The 19,710-nt window shown below is 41.5% G+C and overlaps 2 protein-coding genes across 2 annotated transcripts; both read left to right on the forward strand.

Moving 5' to 3' along the window:
- Positions 1-3,788: 3,788 nt before the first annotated feature.
- Positions 3,789-10,886, forward strand: LOC121867842. The gene is made up of 9 exons (XM_042367960.1): positions 3,789-3,822; positions 5,205-5,311; positions 5,883-6,092; positions 6,470-6,551; positions 6,826-7,000; positions 7,184-8,480; positions 8,598-8,812; positions 8,933-9,160; positions 9,863-10,886. Exons 2-9 carry the CDS (start codon positions 5,230-5,232, stop codon positions 10,190-10,192), a joined length of 2,619 nt encoding a protein of 872 aa, XP_042223894.1. The 5' UTR covers positions 3,789-3,822; positions 5,205-5,229; the 3' UTR covers positions 10,193-10,886.
- Positions 10,887-13,853: 2,967 nt separating this feature from the next.
- Positions 13,854-19,653, forward strand: LOC121867843. Its single transcript, XM_042367961.1, has 8 exons — positions 13,854-13,944; positions 14,461-14,670; positions 14,850-14,931; positions 15,230-15,404; positions 15,738-17,034; positions 17,152-17,366; positions 17,487-17,714; positions 18,483-19,653. The coding sequence occupies exons 1-8, from the start codon at positions 13,872-13,874 to the stop codon at positions 18,810-18,812; spliced, it is 2,610 nt and encodes an 869-aa protein (XP_042223895.1). The 5' UTR covers positions 13,854-13,871; the 3' UTR covers positions 18,813-19,653.
- Positions 19,654-19,710: the final 57 nt, after the last annotated feature.

Below are 19,710 nucleotides of genomic sequence, written 5' to 3' on the forward strand. Positions count from 1 at the left end.
GAGAGCAGGAGCCCCTCAGAGGACCACCCCGGCAGATGACGCTGCAATTATCGCGGCGGCCGAGGCAACCCCTCAAACCGCTGCCATACGAGACAGCCTGCATACATAAGGCGATTGTTGCTATTAATCGTTTTCGTCGTACTGTTGCCCTTAATCATACATAATGCAATTGTTCATTCGAAACTAATGTCCCAATTGTATTCTGATATTCTAATGGATACTCCTATCACTATAGATTTCTGCTCTGGTAAACAAGATATTAACACATCTTCATCACCCATCAGCAGTAACGTTGGCCGATATTCACATTAATATCCTCCCAATCTCTTTTTTGATGAGTATTCGTTCGACTCACACTGCTCCGTTGACGGTGTGTGTTGGTGGGAGGGTCGACGTAGTGACCTGACGTCCAGGAAGGGTACAACAGACTATGCACCCTTCACCACCAGTGCTGGGAATGATAGAGAGAGAGAGAACAGATGAAATAAGTATACCGCGAAGCAGGAGAGAGTGAGACAGTGAGAGAGAGCAGGAGGGAGACAGAGAGACACAGACAGTAAGACAGAGAGAAAGAGAGAGAGTCAGAACACCTCTAAACAAAAAAGAGTGATACAGTGAGAGAGAGCGAGGAGATGGATAGACAGAGGGAAAGAGGGAAAGCAAGAGAGAGAGAGAGAGAGAGAGAGAGAGAGAGAGAGAGAGAGAGAGAGAGAGAGAGAGTCAATCAGAATACCTCGAAGCAGGATGTGAGACGCAATGTTGGGTGAAGCAGAAGTTTACCTCGTCGCCGTTGTTCTTCCTCCTCCTCTTCCTCTTCCTCTTCCTCCTCCTCCTCTCCCTCCTCCTCCTCCTCCTCCTCATCGCCACTAACACAATAACACCTGATGGGAAATTCTCAAAATGGCTTGATGTGGACGGCAAAAATCTCATTCCAGCAAACTCGAATGGAAGTGTAACAGAGATTGACTGTTCCTTTATTGTTGACATGTCCTTGATTTTTTTTTTTCATGTTTTTTTTGTCTTTTTTCATTTTTTTTTTGTCTTTTTTTCATGTTTTTTGTCTTGTTTTTTGTTTCTTGTTTTGTTTTGCTTTTGTTTTTTGTTTTATTATTTTGTTTGTCTTGTTTTTTTGCTTTTGTTTTTTGTTTTATTATTTTGTTTGTCTTGTTTTTTTGTTTTTGTTTTGTCTTGTTTTTATCTGTGACTTTACAAACAACTAGATAGGACAAGTGAAGTACGATGCAGGTGAAGATTACAGGTGTGTGTATAAGTATATGGACAGGTGTTTGTATATATATATTAACAGGTGTGTATATATATGGACAGGTGTGTATATATGAACAGGAAGGTGGATGGGATAGATAGAAAGATATTATACAGAATGAGGTGAGTAAAGATAGAGAGACAGACAGACAGACAGAGACAGACAGAAAGATAGGTTGGCAGGGAGAAGGGAAGGAAGGAACAGACAGACAGACAGACAGAGACAGACAGAGACAGAGACAGACAGACAGACAGACAGGAATCAAACATGACACGAACATCGAATATTAACCAACTAGATGGTAATTAGGCTTTTATGAGATCAAGGTCATTTACATGTAATTACTATAATGATTATATAATGATACATGACCTCAGCTGACGTCACAGGTAAGCGAGGTTCATTATTAAAGGTAATTATTGAGTTTACCTGTGTTAGTTAGCTCTATGAATGCTAGTTCTGACTGACTGACTGACTGACTGACTGACTGACTAATTGGTTGATTGACTCACCCACTCACTCACTCAACCTAAACTATGATAAATAAAATAATCGTCTCATTAGCCTTTCATACCGAGTTCATTGCATCATTTAAAAGCTGTTGTGGGCCGTTTAACGCATACAAGACGTCTTTATCAGGTTCAGTGCTTCGTTTAAGGATCTGTTGTGGGCCATTTAACGCCGTGCCGTATAATGCAGGGATCCCCATACAGGTCAGATATTGGGTATGGTTAATCGATGGTCCAATAAGGTGGGGAATACTATGTTATTGGAGACTCCATATATAGTTTTTTCGAGTTCATCTTTCAGCGGTGATGAGAGAGAGAGAGAGAGAGAGAGAGAGAGAGAGAGAGAGAGAGAGAGAGAGAGAGAGAGAGAGAGAGGGGGGGACACGAATCATCAGGTGTCCTTTGAGGAATTCTTTACAGGATGTCATAGGAATCTGGTTCAAATATCCAAGATTTAATACCAGATAAAGAAAATCCCTAAGAGTTTCTAATTAGCCAGACAGGTTTAAAAAATATCACATTAACCATCGTTTTCATTGAGATTATTAGACGCAATGACTTCAAGTCTAAGATGTTGCTTAAGGGTTGATTAATGTTCTCAGTTGGAGACTACGAGTTAATTACTTTCTTTAGCAGATGACGAGTACCAACCAAATCTAATCTATTTATGTGGTAGTACGTGATGGATTAGTGACAGCATTTGGTAGATAGGTGGCAGCATTTGATACATATGTGCAGCATTTGATAAGCACGGGCAGTATTTGATAGGGATGTGGTAACATTTAATAGGTATGTGGCAGTATTTGATAGGTATATGCAGCATTTGATAGGTATGTGGAACATTTGATAGGTACGCGGCAATATTTGCTAGGTATGTGGCAGCATTTGATAGAGATGTGGTAGCATTTGATAGGGAAGTGGCAGAATTTGATAGGCATGTAGCAGCATTTGATAGGCATGTAGCAGCATTTGATAGGCATGTAGCAGCATTTGATAGGCATGTAGCAGCATTTGATAGGCATGTAGCAGCATTTGATAGTTATATAGTAGTTCTTAATGGAGAAGTAGCAGCATTTGGTTGATACTGTATATAATAACCCATGGGAGATTAAAGTAAACATTTCTACCCCCAATAACACGACACAAGACATTTAACTGACTTTCAATAGCCAGAACTTATGTAATATTCCTACCTCAATTATCTGTCAACCTTATCTTTTTTATTAGACACAAAGGTTACCTCCAATAAGCCTCAAAATATTCACGACTATGAACTGATTCCAATGTCGTGAAGCGGGATGACCCAAAAGTCAAATGAGCATCTTAAGGAACTGTGTTATTATGATGTTTATAGGTTAGTATGTTGAGTTTAATATCTCATTTGACTATTATTTTGGACGGTGTATCAATTCTTCTCCTCTCTCACCTTATCATCAATATTATCAAGATAAATAAATATTGTGTTGTTTATAATAGGGTTAATGGAAGTTGAGCATACTCTCTCTCTCTCTCTCTCTCTCTCTCTCTCTCTCTCTCTCTCTCTCTCAAAGGAGCAATGTTTTATTTATTTTATTTTCGCTAATAACCTAACCTAATTTAACCCTAATTTAGCCTAATCTAATCTATTATTAACCTAACCTAACCTAACCTAATCCACATAATAAATTCGTGTTCTTGGGTGTCATTTATGAGGCCATCAATGTCAACAAGACCACTCGATCGGTTTTCAGAATGTGTGAATATCTGACGAATGTTGCCAGAGCTTCAACATGTGGTTATAGATTATTTACAACATACACGAAAGTTGTTATTGGTTGTTCTTGGTTGTTATTGGTTATTAAGTCAAACACATAGATAGAAGACAATAAAGATATGTAAAGTGAATAAAAAGATATGTTTAGCAATAGTCTACCATAATTGATCACCGATAAGATGGATAGTGGAGAGAGATAATTTTTAATGGTACCTGAAGGTAGGTGATGAGGAGTGAGTTTGAGTCATCTAGGACCATAACAGTCAAGGCTTCACTGTGAGGTGGTCTACTGCCAGGTGAGGATGTGTTCATAGATATTGGTCTGGTAAGGACTTGTTCACTGGTGTTCACGGGTGTTCCTAGGTGTTCACATGGAGGTGCTGTATTTGTCGTATTCAAGAAAAGTTCCTTCCTTCCGTGACGTGAGAATTTTTCCGTCATATAGGACAAATTATTGGAACTTAAATGAAATTATTTGGAAAACCCTTTAAAAATTCTTCCACTTTATATTATCTGTTAAATTAATTGATTGTCCTTAATAATGATAAATAAATTAAATAAAGTGTTATTTTATTGACAATAACATAATTTAGTCCGATTTATTGTGATATTGATAACGTTAATAGTTTTTTTTTAAAGAGTTTCCTGCGTCCGTTGTGATATCTATGCCATGAAAACATCACTAGTGTACAGAGACGCGTTCCTGTGTTCTCCCCCCCCCCCTCCCCTCCCTCCCTAACAGTTGGTCAATTTTCGTTAATGATGCACCGGCAATATGAAATAACTTTAATACAGCAGACATATGGGTTAATATTAATCTGCCAACTTTCTTTTTTAAGGTTTCCTAAATAAATGGTGTATTTCTGGGTCAGTTTTCCTCCCTTTCATTGGCTAATCATCTTGTGTAAATATTTTTTTTTTTAGTGGAGGTTTAAGACGAAATTATTTGCCTAGTTAATGCTAATGTGAATGTTAAGAATAAGCTACACTGACAGGAAAACAACTGAAGAAGTACTAAGATCAGTAAAAAAAACTTCAAGAGAAATACTTGAAATGTACAGAAAAAGACAAATGAGATACTTTGGTTATATAATTAAGGATGAAGGAATAATAACAAATATTAATGGGCAAAGTTGAGGGTAGGAGGGCCAGAGGAAGGTAGAGACAAGGATGGGTGAATGAAATTAAAAACTGAGTCCCCAGAGAGATACAAAACCTTAGAGGATTGATAAAAACAACACCGGGAAAGGTTAGCGTGGAGGACTAACTCTTCCATAACTAACTATCCTCTATCCTCCTTCACAATGATGAAAAAATATGAAAAATCATACGGAATTTAATAACTATCCTTGGAAATAAACTCATATAAACTATTTAATTTTCTGAATATAAGTTACAGAGTATCACTAGAGAGATAAGGGTTTCATTTATTTCCTCCACGCTGTTCTTGACGTTGTATTACATTTAGGATTATTAACTTGTTTTTTATGTGTATCAGAATAATAATAATTTAGTTCTTTATAAACAGATTGGAGAAAAAAGCTAAATACTTTACATTAAACGAATTTTAAACTTTAGTTATGAATATTTCAAAACCTCGCCTGAGTTGAAATGAATCGTGGTTTTCTGTATATGACTCTCTCTCTCTCTCTCTCTCTCTCTCTCTCTCTTGAAACAGGCTGGTGTGAGAAGACGTCGGCAAGATGTTGTACAAGACATCTCTGAAGGGGTCGCTGACGGGGCCCCTTCTGCTGGTGGCGGTGGTGGTGGTCTTACTGTTTCATGGTGAGTCTCTCTCTCTCTCTCTCTCTCTCTCTGCATTGCTATTACCCTCCTCGTCCTTTCTTTGTGTTTCTTTGTGTTTGTGTTACTGTGTGTACCTATGTAAGTATTTATCTTTTTATGTACGTTTTTCAATGCACATGTACATTTATATTACTGTATCTGATTTGTGCACGTTTTTTTTTTCAGTGTACATGACCGTTTATGATACTATAGTCTGATGTGTGTACGTTCATGGTGTTTGTATCCTGTTTTTCTGTTCCATTCCCTTGTCCTATCTGTTTTCCCTCGCTTTCTATTCCCTATTCCAATCCTCTTATCCCCCTGTTCATCATTCGTAGCCTTACTATCCTGTTCTTCCTCATCCCATCCCTTTATCTCATCTGTTCTCTCTATTCCATTCCATTCCCCCTTTGTTCATCATCCCATTTTTTACTATACTGTTCTTCCTCATCCCATCCCTTTATATCATCTGTTCTCTCTATTCCATTCCATTCCCCCTTTGTTCATCATCCCATTTTTTACTATACTGTTCTTCCTCATTCCCTTCCCTTTATCTCATCTGTTCTGCCAGGCACGTCATCCATCCAGGTGTTGGAGTTCCAGAAGGATGGGAAGGCGACGTTAGAGACGATGGGGCTATACAAGGGAACGCTGGATCGTAACTGGAGAATGGACTCACTGACTCTCTGTGGACGTTTCATGATCTTCTTCCTACATAAGAGAGGGACTTTCTTTCAGCTGTGGGATAAAGTGGATGATTTAGAGTCCCAGTTGAAAGGAGGTTAGTTATTCTTAAGGGTTAGAGTAAGGATAGAATGTTAGAAGGGTTAGGAGAGTTGGTTAGAATAAGGATAGAATGTTAGAAGGGTTAGGAGAGTTGGTTAGAATAAGGATAGAATGTTAGAAGGGTTAGGAGAGTTGGTTAGAATAAGGATAGAATGTTAGAAGTAGGCAAGACGTAGGCAAGACGTAGGCAAGACGTAGATATTAAACTGGTGGAGGAAGAAAATAAAGGTCTAGAAGCATAATCAAAACAAAATAAACAACAATAAAGTAAAAATATATAAAGAAATAAAGTTGATGAGAGTAATAAGGAAGAGAGAGAGAGAAAATGAGATCGATTTTTGATGGGTAACTATTGTTTTGGTTTTTCTTCAGAGTTGTGGCTGAATCGTGTTAGGCCTGTTATTGCCCATCGTTGGCAGTTTCAACTTCTCGAGAACAAATTAAGAACATTCAAGTAAGTATTTCTTCCTTGGTTGTAATTAACTATGTTTTCTTTATAATCGTCTTCGTTTTTTGGTTAAGTTCTCGTTTTAGTTTTATGTAAGAAATTTTAGTGTTTTTGTGGGTATATCTAACTGGAACTTATGTATTTTAGTCTCTCTCTCTCTCTCTCTCTCTCTCTCTCTCTCTCTCTCCTTGACATTTTTTTGTTTTCCTTCATCAAAACTCACTCGAATTTCTACTTTCATTCATCCACTTCTCTCTCCTCTTTCCATCACCTGCACCAGATGGTATCACCTGTGTTTCACCTACGACCACCTGACGAACCGCTACAGCACCTACATGAACGGGGAGTTCGTCTACGGCCTAAATTACAACGTGGACCGTCAGGTGTACGGTGATTATGCCCGGGTCGGCCAGGCGGGTCCCTTGTATGAAAGTTTCAGCGGTGCTCTGTCCCAGGTGAATACATCAGCAGATCGTTAGAAAAGTTCTCTGCAAGTTTACTAATAATTTCTTAACCTCCTTTAGAACTTACAGCAAGCATCGGAAATTTACAGAGGTCAATAAAACTTGTGTTAATAATATAAACATTTTGCAGGATGATTAGCGAAGTATTAGTGTAAGTTTCCGTTACTCCTGCAGGTCAATGTGTGGGACTCTGTGGTGAGCGCTGCCGTAATAGCTGATATGGCTGCCTGTAAGAGTGACCCTCAGGGTAACTACATCTCCTGGGAGGTCGGGTGGGACCTTTATAGCATCACAGAGTACGACGTTCCTCTCGAACACTTCTGCCAGCAGTCGACGGACACCGTGTATTTTGGCTTCCCGGAGTTGCCAATGGATAACGCATTCTACATCTGTGAAGCCCTCGGCTCTCACTTGCCTCTCACAGTTACCATGGAAGATATTTACTTCTGGTTTAACCTCTCGGCTCGCTCTTGGCCCGACCACCTCGACGTGTGTGGAGACGATTTCTGGGGCGCTGTCATCGATATCCGTGAGGAGGGCACTTGGGTCACCCACTACGATAATGCCATTGTTCCAACTATAGCCTGGAAAGACGGAGAACCCAATGGCATATTTTATGAGAATTGCGTCAAGATTGAACCCATCGGCCTAGCAGACATCAACTGCCTCACCAATGTGAGGTGCGCGATATGTGAGTTTCCAGATCTGCAGATCTTCTCCTTCCTGGGCACGTGTGAGCTGGAGTTACGCAACATCCACTTCATCGCCTACCAGGAGCGTCTGGGTGACCTGTACTTTAAGGGATATGGTGAGTACCTCATCCGCCAGGAGGGAAAAGAGTGGTTGTGGATTAACGTCGTTAAGAACCGAACTCTGGCGAGACTAGACCGCAATTCACCGTTTAATATGCCTATGGGACGTCGCGTCTGGCATCTTGAGACAACTGTTTGTAACCAAGTGAAAGGTGCACGAACCCTGGTTCTCACACCTTGCCAGTCAGACAGTTACACTTGTGATGACGCCACGTGCATCCCGCTCGAGAATCGTTGTGACTTTAAGTATGACTGTCAGGACCGCAGCGACGAGGTCGACTGTGAACTTGTCGGTAAACCTGGAGACTACAAGAAGGAGCTGCCGCCACGACTCGGCGACGACAAAGAAGCAGCGAGTTTACCTGTAACTATCAAGATCAACATCGAGTCCACTACCATATACACAACACAGATGACCATGCAGTTGTCATACGAGATTCACATGACTTGGTTCGACAACCGCCTCACGTATCGCAACCTGAAGACCAACGACAGCCTCAACAAGGTGCCCTTCTCCAGCATGATGAGTCTGTGGTCGCCCACCGTCGGGTTTGTCAACACGGAGGGTCACCAACACACCACCGTCGACATAGAATCACTGTTGTACCTCCAGCGCCATCACCCGCCAGCACGTAGAGACAACAGCGCTCCTGGTGAAGGTAAGATGATAACTTGTGCTGTGTCAAGACGCCTTTGGTATTCGTAAAATATATGAGTAATAAGTAGATAGAAGGTGCAGTCTGTTAACACGTGAGCATTGTTTATACCGACTACAGTGGACCTGTTCCCGGGTGAGGAGAACCCCCTCACGATCTCCAGGAAGTACAGCACCACCTTCAACTGTGACTTCAACCTGGTGCTGTACCCGTTTGACGTGCAGCACTGTGACATGCACCTCAGGATGCTCTCCGGCTCCAAGAATTACCTCACTTTCGAAGACATCTCCTCCAGCGCCGCCTACCATGGTAGTGAACTGCTGCTGGAGTATCAGGTCAGTGTTCACTAATACTGGAGGCTGTAACACTCCCTCCGTGCTGTTGTTTTTATTCCAAATAAATATTGATCATCAACAGTCGAGCGAGACCTAAAAGGTTTTCCTGTACACCGACAGATCAAACAGCCCAAACTGCTGTACGACAACAGCCAGGAGTTCAGCGAGATGATGGTGAGGGTCACACTCCAGCGACGCTCCGGCTACTCCATCCTCAACATCTACACGCCCTCCATGATCCTAATCGTGATCAGCTACGTCAGCCTCTTCTTCCGTCCACACATCCTCGAGGTTCGGGTCATGACAACCCTGACGTCACTGCTCGTGTTGGCTACACTCTTTACACAGGTGAGAGAGAGAGAGAGAGAGAGGGAGAAGACTTTTCCATGCTCCATAAACCACAGCGCTTATAAACAGAAACGGGCAAACGTTCGCCAGACGAAGATAACATAAGTCTGTCAACGTTCTGTTCATGGATCGTATTGGCGGTCATTTCATGGTAAGATCTTGAAGTTGGTGGAGGTCTCAAAGTGGACCGTTGATAACTGATGAATTTTATTTAATAATACTTAAAATGGCCAAGTAAAATATGAATCACCTTAAGTCTTGGTAACTAGCACGGTGTATGTTTACCAGCTCTACGTGTGCCGTTGACATGACACCCGTTATTGGCACAGCACCCATGAATTTACTTTTAAAATGACTCTTGGTACAGTAGACATGTGTTCAACGGAGTAAATGTTCAAAACATTACTTTAGTGAGACCATACCAAAAGGTTTTAGGGTTTTTCTCATTGTGTAGCATTTTATAGTATTGTGTATATGGTGCTCATGCCAGTTTCAATACGGGAATTATAACCATTTTTACTTAAAATCTATCTATCTATTTTGTTGATTTAATAATACCTAGTACCGTTACATAAACTAATTACCAAATATATAAACATATCAGCTAAAATTATTCATATATAAGACAGTATCCCCTCTAAAATTATCATAGAAAATTTTATAATATGACGGGGTAACTATGGTATATTATTTGGCCTCCAGGTATCTGCCTCACTACCCAAGACGTCCTACTTCAAGATGGTGGACGTGTGGCTCCTCTTCTGTATCGTCATGAGTTTCCTCATTATAATATTCCACACCATCATCGACAACACCCTAATTGACGCTATACCCGGGATGACCGCCTCCTCTCCCCCGGCACCCACCAAAGTCTTACCCCTCTCTGTCGACAGTCGTCCCTCCAGCAGCGACTTCAGGAGCTACGCACATCTCGGAACGACCACCAAGAGCCTCATCACTGCCTCCCGCTACAGTCTCTTGGCCATATTTGTCATCTTCAACTTGATTTATTGGTCATATATCTTTGGCTAATAGTCTCAAGTCCCCAGTTAATGATGTACGCATTCCTCCATAAGCTAATGTTTACGGTTTTCTAACTTGATCACGATTGTTGTTGTTAATTTTTATGTTAGTAGTGTGGTCAGAGAATCACTAGTGTGTTATATTAATTAGTATTGGGTTCTCTTGTCTTCTCTTTCACTCGTCTCTCTCATTCGTCTCTCGGCTTCTCACCCACATTCTTCTGTTTGGTGTTCACTTATCTATAACTCCTCGCCTTTTATCACTCTATTATCATTCACAAACAATGTAATCTTCTTAACTGTTTCCTTAGGTCAAATCCATTTTAATCTTGGCTCATCTTGATTTTCTTATCATTAAAAAAATAATAATTTACTAAGAATGTTATGGTGTACGCTTCCCCAACAGGCAAGGTCATTAAGCAAATAAACTAGATTACTAATTTCTCTAGTCAACCAACAATTAGAAATTATATTCGTTTTCTTTATCTTCTTTCAAATGTGTTATATATGTTAAGTAAAATCACTAAGGTTTAATTATGGTTTACTATGTTTTTATGTATTAATTGTATGTCCTTAATAAACCACATCTTGGTAAGTCAAACGATAAGTCGTGTTTTATTAAATGGCAGAAGGTTGAGGGAGGGAATTATTGTTGGGACCTGAAACAACGGGGTAGCATCACACTATGCCACTATGACGCTGTAACCGGTGACGACAACCGCCACTACAAAGAATATCAATCCCTGACTCGATCTCAACAGCTTATATACATGAGACTGCGCCTAAGGTACAGGTACCTATGGGAGTACATTGGCAACCCTGAGCCTCACCGCACTGTTTGTAAACTTTGTGGCCAACCCGACTCTCACACCCTCTCTCACTACATCCTCACTTGCCCTATGACCTCCTATAGGTCCCCAGCCGTTACCAACACCTCTTCCCTCCCAGACCAGATATCCCTCCTCCTAGACACAGGCCTGGTATTTGACATTATTAGGGACCTGCCACTCTTTGCCATAAACAGATGAAATGTACCGGGAACTTTCCCCCCACACACTCATCATTCTCTCACTTTATGTAACTTGACAAAACCTATGACCCTTCAGGCTTTTACGCCCTTAATGTACGAGTCATAAAGGCAAGTATGAACTTTTCATACTTCCCTGTTGGGCGCTGTAAACGCTTCACCTTGCACAGGATGTAAGGGGGTGCCCAATAAACTAGCCCCCTCGGGGGCAAATCTGAAATCTGAATTATTGTTGGGACATTTCACTTCACTGTAGTCGATAGTGGTCACCAATATGGTCTTAAAAAATAACACTACATCTGTTTTAATATCTATCTCGCGTATCCTTATTATATTTTGTTTAATTAATTTGTTAGTTTAATAAATCTAAAATAAATGTTAAAGGTTAGATGAGTACTTAGGGAGCGTAAGTTTCTAGTGAAGTTTGTCCTAGAAAATATTCTAAGAAAATGGAATTAAATGGAAACTTAGATATTTTTAGCGTAGATGAAAAACCACTATCTCTCATAATCCCTGGGTGATGCCCCGGTCTTATAAGTGTCCAAGAGAACAAATAAGAGATAATAGTAATTAATCCTATCTCAAAATCAAATATAATTAATTATTAACTAACCTAACCTAACCTATAAGTGAAGCCAGATAGGGGATCACGTGAAGATTAGACACCCTATATTCCTCAGGAGACAGTTGAGTGCGTTTTATCATCTTGGGTAAAGTCTCCACCACTAACCTACTTTACTCAGTGACTTTTAACCATTTGTATTTGATCTAATATTACAAACTCAATTACCTGTCAAACTCAATTTTTTTATATAAAGCAAATGTTAACTCAAATGATTTCGTAATATTCAAAATCAATTCTTGTGTCAGGCGCCGAGATCTCTGTACCGTGCCTCTGTTCTCACACGATCATTATCAGCGTGTGTTATTACTTACTTACTCGATTATTATTACGGAAGATATATAATAGATTAAGTGACAGATAGAAGCACAAACATTCATAATTCGTGCTCGGTGTCAGTGCCGTACGATAGCTTAGGACAGTGTTCAGGCAGTCAGCTGATCATCACTGGCGGACGTACAAAGCAACCTACTTTTCTTTAAAAACTTCTATGGATTTCACCAAATTGCTACCCCTCATAACCACCCAAGGGAACTACCACCGTGCTTGTTTAGTTTGACGACGGGTAAAGTTGTAGGAGCCTTGGTATAGTACGTGCCGCAGCTCCTCCACGTCAACATGGGAAATTTACAGGGGGACGATTCAACTTAATAGTGCGTCAACTTTACTCTTGAAAATGTATACCGATGACTCGTTAGTTATTACAAGTAGTTTATATCACCACAACTGACGGTAACCACGGACTCAATATGATGTTGTGAAATTAAAATACAAAAACAAAACAAGAAAACAATCGATTATCATGGATGAAACTTTACTTCGATCTTACTATAGGGGGGGGGGGTACTATAACCTGTCCCCAATGTGAACGACTTATGAACTACAGAACTACAGAAAGCTTATTGGAGCCTTCACAACACTTGAGGTATGTGAAAAGAAACACAAAAATGTCTTGAAAGGATAGAGCTATTTTGTAGATTTATTGGTATCACGTGAAGATTAGACACCCCTGCTGATTTCACTTGTAACCATTGTAAAGTTACCTGGGTGGTGTGCTCATTACATCGTGTCCAGGTAAGGTGGTCTGGGATATTGTTGTCATTACTCGTGAACTCTGAGGTAGTGAGTGAATGAAGAGGGACTGTTATTCACCTGTTCGTGGATATTTTTCACTGGGATGTATAGAACGAATGAGGTAATATGTTGGTGTGTATGTGTGTGTGTGTGTGTATGTATGTGTGTGTGTGTGTTTGTGTGTTTGTCTTTTAAGGGCATGAAACAGCCAATGACAACGTCCCAAACTCAGAGCATCAACCCACACATACACAAACAATACCTCAGCGGTACTTACATCCTTACATACAATTAACCTTCAGACAAATACACTCACAAATATTTCATGACCATTTACGAAGCTTTCCACATCAACAATACCACTATTGATCTTGAATATTGAAAATACCCGAGAGTATTCCTTAAGCTTCAATATGTGGCTATGGCAAATATTCATAAGATCGTCGTCGGTAGTAAATAGCTTCAAGTAGGAGTAAAAAATAAAACAATATACCTAGATCGATTGGTAGGTGTACCAGGTAGGTGATAGTAATTGAACATCGATAAGACAGGTACAAAAATAAGATAAATTTCGCGTGATATTTGAAGTAATAGAATAAGATGTCTTGACGTTGACCCTCAAACCCACGACACTGAGGCGATCATTGTACAGCAGACTTTTGCCAGGTAAGGATGTGTTCAAAGGTGTTCACAGTTATTCCTATGGTGGTGTTACTTATTGTGATTGTTTATTCTCTACGTAAAGTACATTAATCTGTTACCGTTTAGAGGTTTATACAATTTAACACGTGATTTTTCGTAATTTTCGCCAAATAGAAATAATTTTGTGATGGACTTTTGACAGGGATTGGACAAATATTTCATCATTGTTATAATCATCACCAAAAGTATTAATAATGATAATAATGACAGTATTATTATTGTTATTATGATCGTTGTATAAGGTTGGTGTGTGAAGACGTCATCATGATGTTATACAAGACGAGCCTGAGGAAGTCGCTGACGGAGCTCCTGGTGGTGGTGGTACTACTGTTTCATGGTGAGCTACCTCTCTCTCTCTCTCTCTCTCTTTCTCTCTCTAATCCTTGGAGAGACACAACTTATACTTGTGATTTGATTTTGTTTCTAGATTTAAAGCATGATGGTATTTGTCCTTTAAAGGATGTGTGTGTGTGTGTGTGTGTGTGTGTGTGTGTGTGTGTGTGTGTGTGTGTGTGTGTGTGTGTGTGTGTGTGTGTGTGTGTGTGTGTGTGTGTGTGTGTGTGTGTGTGTGTATTAGTCATCATATTCTGTCCCCAATAAACTGTCTGCTGTCCTCTTCACTCCGTTCCATACCCTTGCCCTCTGCCGTCCATTCCATCTCTTCTCCTTCCCACTCCATACTACCTTTCCTTCCCTTATCGTCTGCACTCCAACCCACACTCCACCACCAATCCTCCCCTTCTCTCCACTCTCTCCCACAATTTACCACCACCTCTCCATCTCCCCTCCTGTCCACTCTCTCCCACACTCTACCACCACCATTCCTCACACCTCTTCCATCTGTCTATCCCAGGGACGAGGAGCATCCAGGTGTTAGAGTTCCAGAGGGATGGTGTGGCTAGTGTGGAGACGATGGGGGAATATAAAGGTGTGGTGGACCGCAACTGGAGAATGGATTCCCTCACACTCTGCGCCCGATTCAAGATATTTTTCCTACACAACAGAGGGACTTTCTTTCAGCTGAAGGATACCGTTGACGACTGGGAAAATCAGCTGAAAGGAGGTGAGTCTCGGAGGTAAAACTTGGTGGAATTAGGTTAGGTTTGGTTTGGTTTGGTTTGGTTTGGTTTGGTTTGGTTAGATTAGGTTAGGTTAGATTAGATTACGTACACTGACATATCATACTCTAACATTTGGTAATCTGACATCTCGTACTCTGACATCTCGTACTCTTTCTTTCAGAGTTGTGGCTGAACCGTGTTAGACCAGTCATGGCTCACCGCTACCAGTTCCAACTTCTTAAGAACAAACTAAGAACATTCAAGTACGTGGTGTTCTTGTTTTTCATTATTCATTGTTCTTCAAGAGGTATTTGTTCTTGATGAGAAGGATTTTGTTATTCATGTCGACTTTGTTGGGTTTTGTTGATTTTCGTCCAAGTTAGTGATTTAATTTTGTGGGTTTCTAAGTTATGTACTTTGTCTTGCTTTCTTTATTTACTCTTTACTTCTATCCTATAACACCTATCGCACCTATCCCACCTACCCCCACCTACCCCACCTTTCCTACATATTTGTCTATTTATTTTCATCCCTTCATTCTGTTTTCTTCCTCTACGCTAGATGGTACCACCTGTGCTTCACCTACGACCACCTGAAGCACCTCTACAACACATTCATCAACGGGGAGCTCATCTTCGAATTGACATACGACGTGGCCCGCCAGATCTACGGTGACTACGCCCGGGTCGGCCAGGCGGGTCCTCTGTACGAGAGTTTCAGCGGCGCTCTGTCGCAGGTGAGGAACTTCTACACATTTTATTAAAGTTTCCTGTAGGGTTTTTAGCATGTTACGGTGTTCTCTGGGGCTCAGGCATTGACAGAGAGCACTATTAGGAGTTGCGTAGAGATATGTCACAAGTGCCAATGGTCCAAATTCTGTTCAATGAGTTTCAAGCAACCGAAGTTAGTGTTGAAAAGAAAACTATTTAGAAGACCCAAAAGACTGTGAAGGATTTTCGGTAAATTTCACGACTCTACGGCACTTATTATTCATCTGTGTGTAATATTAGTAAGGGAATCTTCGTTAATGTTTGGTGAGTTATTCTACAGTTTTCCGTTACTCCTGCAGGTCAATGTGTGGGACTCTGTGGTGAGCGCTGACGTAATCGCTCATATGGCTGCCTGCAAGAGTGACCCTCAGGGTAACTACATCTCCTGGGAGGTCGGATGGAACCTTTTTAAGGTCACGGAGTACAACGTTCCTCTCAGTCACTTCTGCCAACAGACAAAAGACACAACCTACTTTGGCTTTCCGGATTTGCGAATGGATTTCGCATTCTACATCTGTGAGGCCCTCGGCACCCACCTGCCAGTCACGAAAACCATGGAAGAGGTAGACTTCTGGTTCAACCTGTCGGCTCGCTCTTGGCCCGACCACCAGGATGTGTGTGGGCATGATTTCTGGGGCGCTGTCACCGACATCCGTGAGGAGGGCACTTGGGTCACCCACTACGATAATGCCCCCGCCCCGCCCCTTGCCTGGGATGACGGAGAACCCAATGGTATATATTATGAAAACTGTGGCAAGATTGAACCCATTGGCTTGTCAGATATCAACTGCCTGACAAACATTATGTGCGCGATATGTGAGTTTCCAGAACAGCAGATCTTCTCCTTCCTGGGCACGTGTGAGCTGGAGTTACGCAACATCCACTTCATCGCCTACCAGGAGCGTCTGGGTGACCTGTACTTTAAGGGATATGGTGAGTACCTCATCCGCCAGGAGGGAGAAGAGTGGGTGTGGATTAACGTCGTTAAGAACCGAACTCTGGCGAGACTAGACCGCAATTCACCGTTTAATATGCCTATGGGACGTCGCGTCTGGCATCTTGAGACAACAGTTTGTAACCAAGTGAAAGGTGCACGAACCCTGGTTCTCACACCTTGCCAGTCAGACAGTTACACTTGTGATGACGCCACGTGCATCCCGCTCGAGAATCGTTGTGACTTTAAGTATGACTGTCAGGACCGCAGCGACGAAGTCGACTGTGAACTTGTCGGTAAACCTGGAGACTACAAGAAGGAGCTGCCGCCACGACTCGGCGATGACAAAGAAGCAGCGAGTTTACCTGTAACTATCAAGATCAACATCGAGTCCACTACCATATACACAACGCAGATGACCATGCAGTTGTCTTACGAGATTCACATGACTTGGTTCGACAACCGCCTCACGTATCGCAACCTGAAGACCAACGACAGCCTCAACAAGGTGCCCTTCTCCAGCATGATGAGTCTGTGGTCGCCCACCGTCGGGTTTGTCAACACGGAGGGTCACCAACACACCACCGTCGACATAGAATCACTGTTGTACCTCCAGCGCCATCACCCGCCACCACGTAGAGACAACAGCGCTCCTGGTGAAGGTAAGATGATAACTTGAGCTGTGTCAAGACGCCTTTGGTATTCGTAAAATATATGAGTAATAAGTAGATAGAAGGTGCAGTCTGTTAACACGTGAGCATTGTTTATACCGACTACAGTGGACCTGTTCCCGGGTGAGGAGAACCCCCTCACGATCTCCAGGAAGTACAGCACCACCTTCAACTGTGACTTCAACCTGGTGCTGTACCCGTTTGACGTGCAGCACTGTGACATGCACCTCAGGATGCTCTCCGGCTCCAAGAATTACCTCACTTTCGAAGACATCTCCTCCAGCGCCGCCTACCATGGTAGTGAACTGCTGCTGGAGTATCAGGTCAGTGTTCACTAATACTGGAGGCTGTAACACTCCCTGCGTGCTGTTGTTTTTATTCCAAATAAATATTGATCATCAACAGTCGAGCGAGACCTAAAAGGTTTTCCTGTACACCGACAGATCAAACAGCCCAAACTGCTGTACGACAACAGCCAGGAGTTCAGCGAGATGATGGTGAGGGTCACACTCCAGCGACGCTCCGGCTACTCCATCCTCAACATCTACACGCCCTCCATGATCCTAATTGTGATCAGCTACGTCAGCCTCTTCTTCCGTCCACACATCCTCGAGGTTCGGGTCATGACAACCCTGACGTCACTGCTCGTGTTGGCTACACTCTTTACACAGGTGAGAGAGAGAGGCTTTGCACTACACAGGAGGTTGGTCTTGCATACCTCCCATAGCTACAGTACATCAACTCAATATGTTAATTCCTTGGTATGTGATCTGTTCCTCTATCAAAGGGTTACCACAAAGGTAGACCAATATAACCAGAACCTGCAATGTACACAGGTACCGTTGTGCCGCGAATTGTATTAAAATATGGTTCCTGGGACCTGTGTGTGGGTGGGGGACCTTGAGCTACAAGTGAGTAGTTATGGTAGGATAGCTTGTACCCCCATCGTGGCCCGGTGGATTGCTGCCAGACTCCCAACCAGGGTGGCCTGGGTTCGTTATCCGACACCCAGAGGTGAAAATTGTTTACATGAAGTACCAAACTGATAATATTACGGACCATAAACACACACTCATTAGTGGAGTACAGTTGTCTGTTCCATATCTTTATTGACACAGCCAACTCGATGGTCGCATTATCTTGTTCTTAACGGTGTAATGCTTAAAGGAAAGTAAGCAACTGATGTACTTTGTCCAGTTGTAGATACTAAAACACTAACTACGAAAATGAATACGTAGACATAGAGAAAAAAAACATTCTTTTTATTTCCTCTTCCTCTGTCCTTTCTCTATCACTATTCTCTCTCAGTTCTCATATTTTCTTTCTCACATATTCCTAAAGACTTCCGCTTATTAATACATCTTTAGCGACCTCCTCCTCCTCCTCCTCCTCACTCTCCTCTGGACGCCTAACCATCAGCGCCTCTCCTTGGCCTCCAGGTATCTGCCTCACTACCCAAGACGTCCTACTTCAAGATGGTGGACGTGTGGCTCCTCTTCTGTATCGTCATGAGTTTCCTCATTATAATATTCCACACCATCATCGACAACACCCTGATTGACGCTATACCCGGGATGACCGCCTCCTCTCCCCCGGCACCCACCAAAGTCTTACCCCTCTCTGTCGACAGTCGTCCCTCCAGCAGCGACTTCAGGAGCTACGCACATCTCGGAAAGACCACTAAGAGCCTCATCACTGCCTCCCGCTACAGTATCTTCGCTATCTTTACTCTCTTTAACTTGATTTATTGGTCATATATCTTTGGCTAACAGGTTCTCTTCGTGTTATTTATTTTTTTATTTTTTTTATTTTTTTATTTAGCTTAACGTAATTTAATTCAGTGATTCATTTTCTTCGTCTCACCATATCATTTATTTTTTGTGTTAATAGATGTGACAATTTGTTCTTGTTCTTTGTTATAGGTTCTGTAGTGTTGTTTTTGTTTAACCATTACTGTTATTAACCAACTGATCTCATGTTTGTAGACACGTTTGTTAAATGGTTTAGTATTATTAACTCACTTGATAATACCTTAATGACTCTGGTATATCTAATGATGAATCCTAACTCTAATTAACCACCGTTTCATGTTTCACGTTAATACTCTAAACAATATTCCTTAAGTTAATATTCACAAGTAATATTCCTCGTAACATTCAATTGTTAATGGACTAGTGTAATTATTAACATTATTACCCACTTAAAGACTTTACTAATTGAAGAACAGTAATAACATTATCTCAACAACATAACAACTATCCACACACATGAAAACAACTGTAGATAACTTGTAGATCTATAGCTTAGTCAATAGTCTACACACGTACCAAAAAACTATCTTTCCCATTTTATCTGACACAATATGACACAACGGATGAAACATTTTGACAACTCCTACCCAGACAACAGGAGTTAGTGTTCATTCTGAAATTCATCGTTCCTCTCCGTGAAGATACTTTTTTGGGTGTGTGTACTGAGAGTTAATAAGTGTCTTGTGAAAGTAATGAGATATTCTTAGTTGACTCTGAACATTTGTCCTCTTACTTGTAACTGCACTACTCAACTAGTTAACCTGTGCGTCTTTATCTTGCAATTAAATTTATTACTGTGGGAATATTAGTCATTGACCTGTGTTGTAATAATAATAATAATAATAATAATAATAAT

Source organism: Homarus americanus, unplaced genomic scaffold (genome assembly GCF_018991925.1).
Source record: "Homarus americanus isolate GMGI-L3 unplaced genomic scaffold, GMGI_Hamer_2.0 scaffold37049, whole genome shotgun sequence".
Taxonomy (NCBI): Eukaryota; Metazoa; Arthropoda; class Malacostraca; order Decapoda; family Nephropidae; genus Homarus; species Homarus americanus.

What these genes read in the sequence shown, in the direction of transcription:
- LOC121867842 (XM_042367960.1), top strand. Translation starts at nt 5,230, where the DNA reads ATGTTGTACAAGACATCTCTGAAGGGGTCGCTGACGGGGCCCCTTCTG. An exon ending in AGAGTCCCAGTTGAAAGGAG is followed by an intron (nt 6,093 to 6,469) that starts GTTAGTTATTCT and finishes GTTTTTCTTCAG; the next exon opens with AGTTGTGGCTGAATCGTGTT. An exon ending in AACAAATTAAGAACATTCAA is followed by an intron (nt 6,552 to 6,825) that starts GTAAGTATTTCT and finishes CACCTGCACCAG; the next exon opens with ATGGTATCACCTGTGTTTCA.
- LOC121867843 (XM_042367961.1), top strand. Translation starts at nt 13,872, where the DNA reads ATGATGTTATACAAGACGAGCCTGAGGAAGTCGCTGACGGAGCTCCTG. An exon ending in AACAAACTAAGAACATTCAA is followed by an intron (nt 14,932 to 15,229) that starts GTACGTGGTGTT and finishes CCTCTACGCTAG; the next exon opens with ATGGTACCACCTGTGCTTCA. An exon ending in CAACAGCGCTCCTGGTGAAG is followed by an intron (nt 17,035 to 17,151) that starts GTAAGATGATAA and finishes TACCGACTACAG; the next exon opens with TGGACCTGTTCCCGGGTGAG.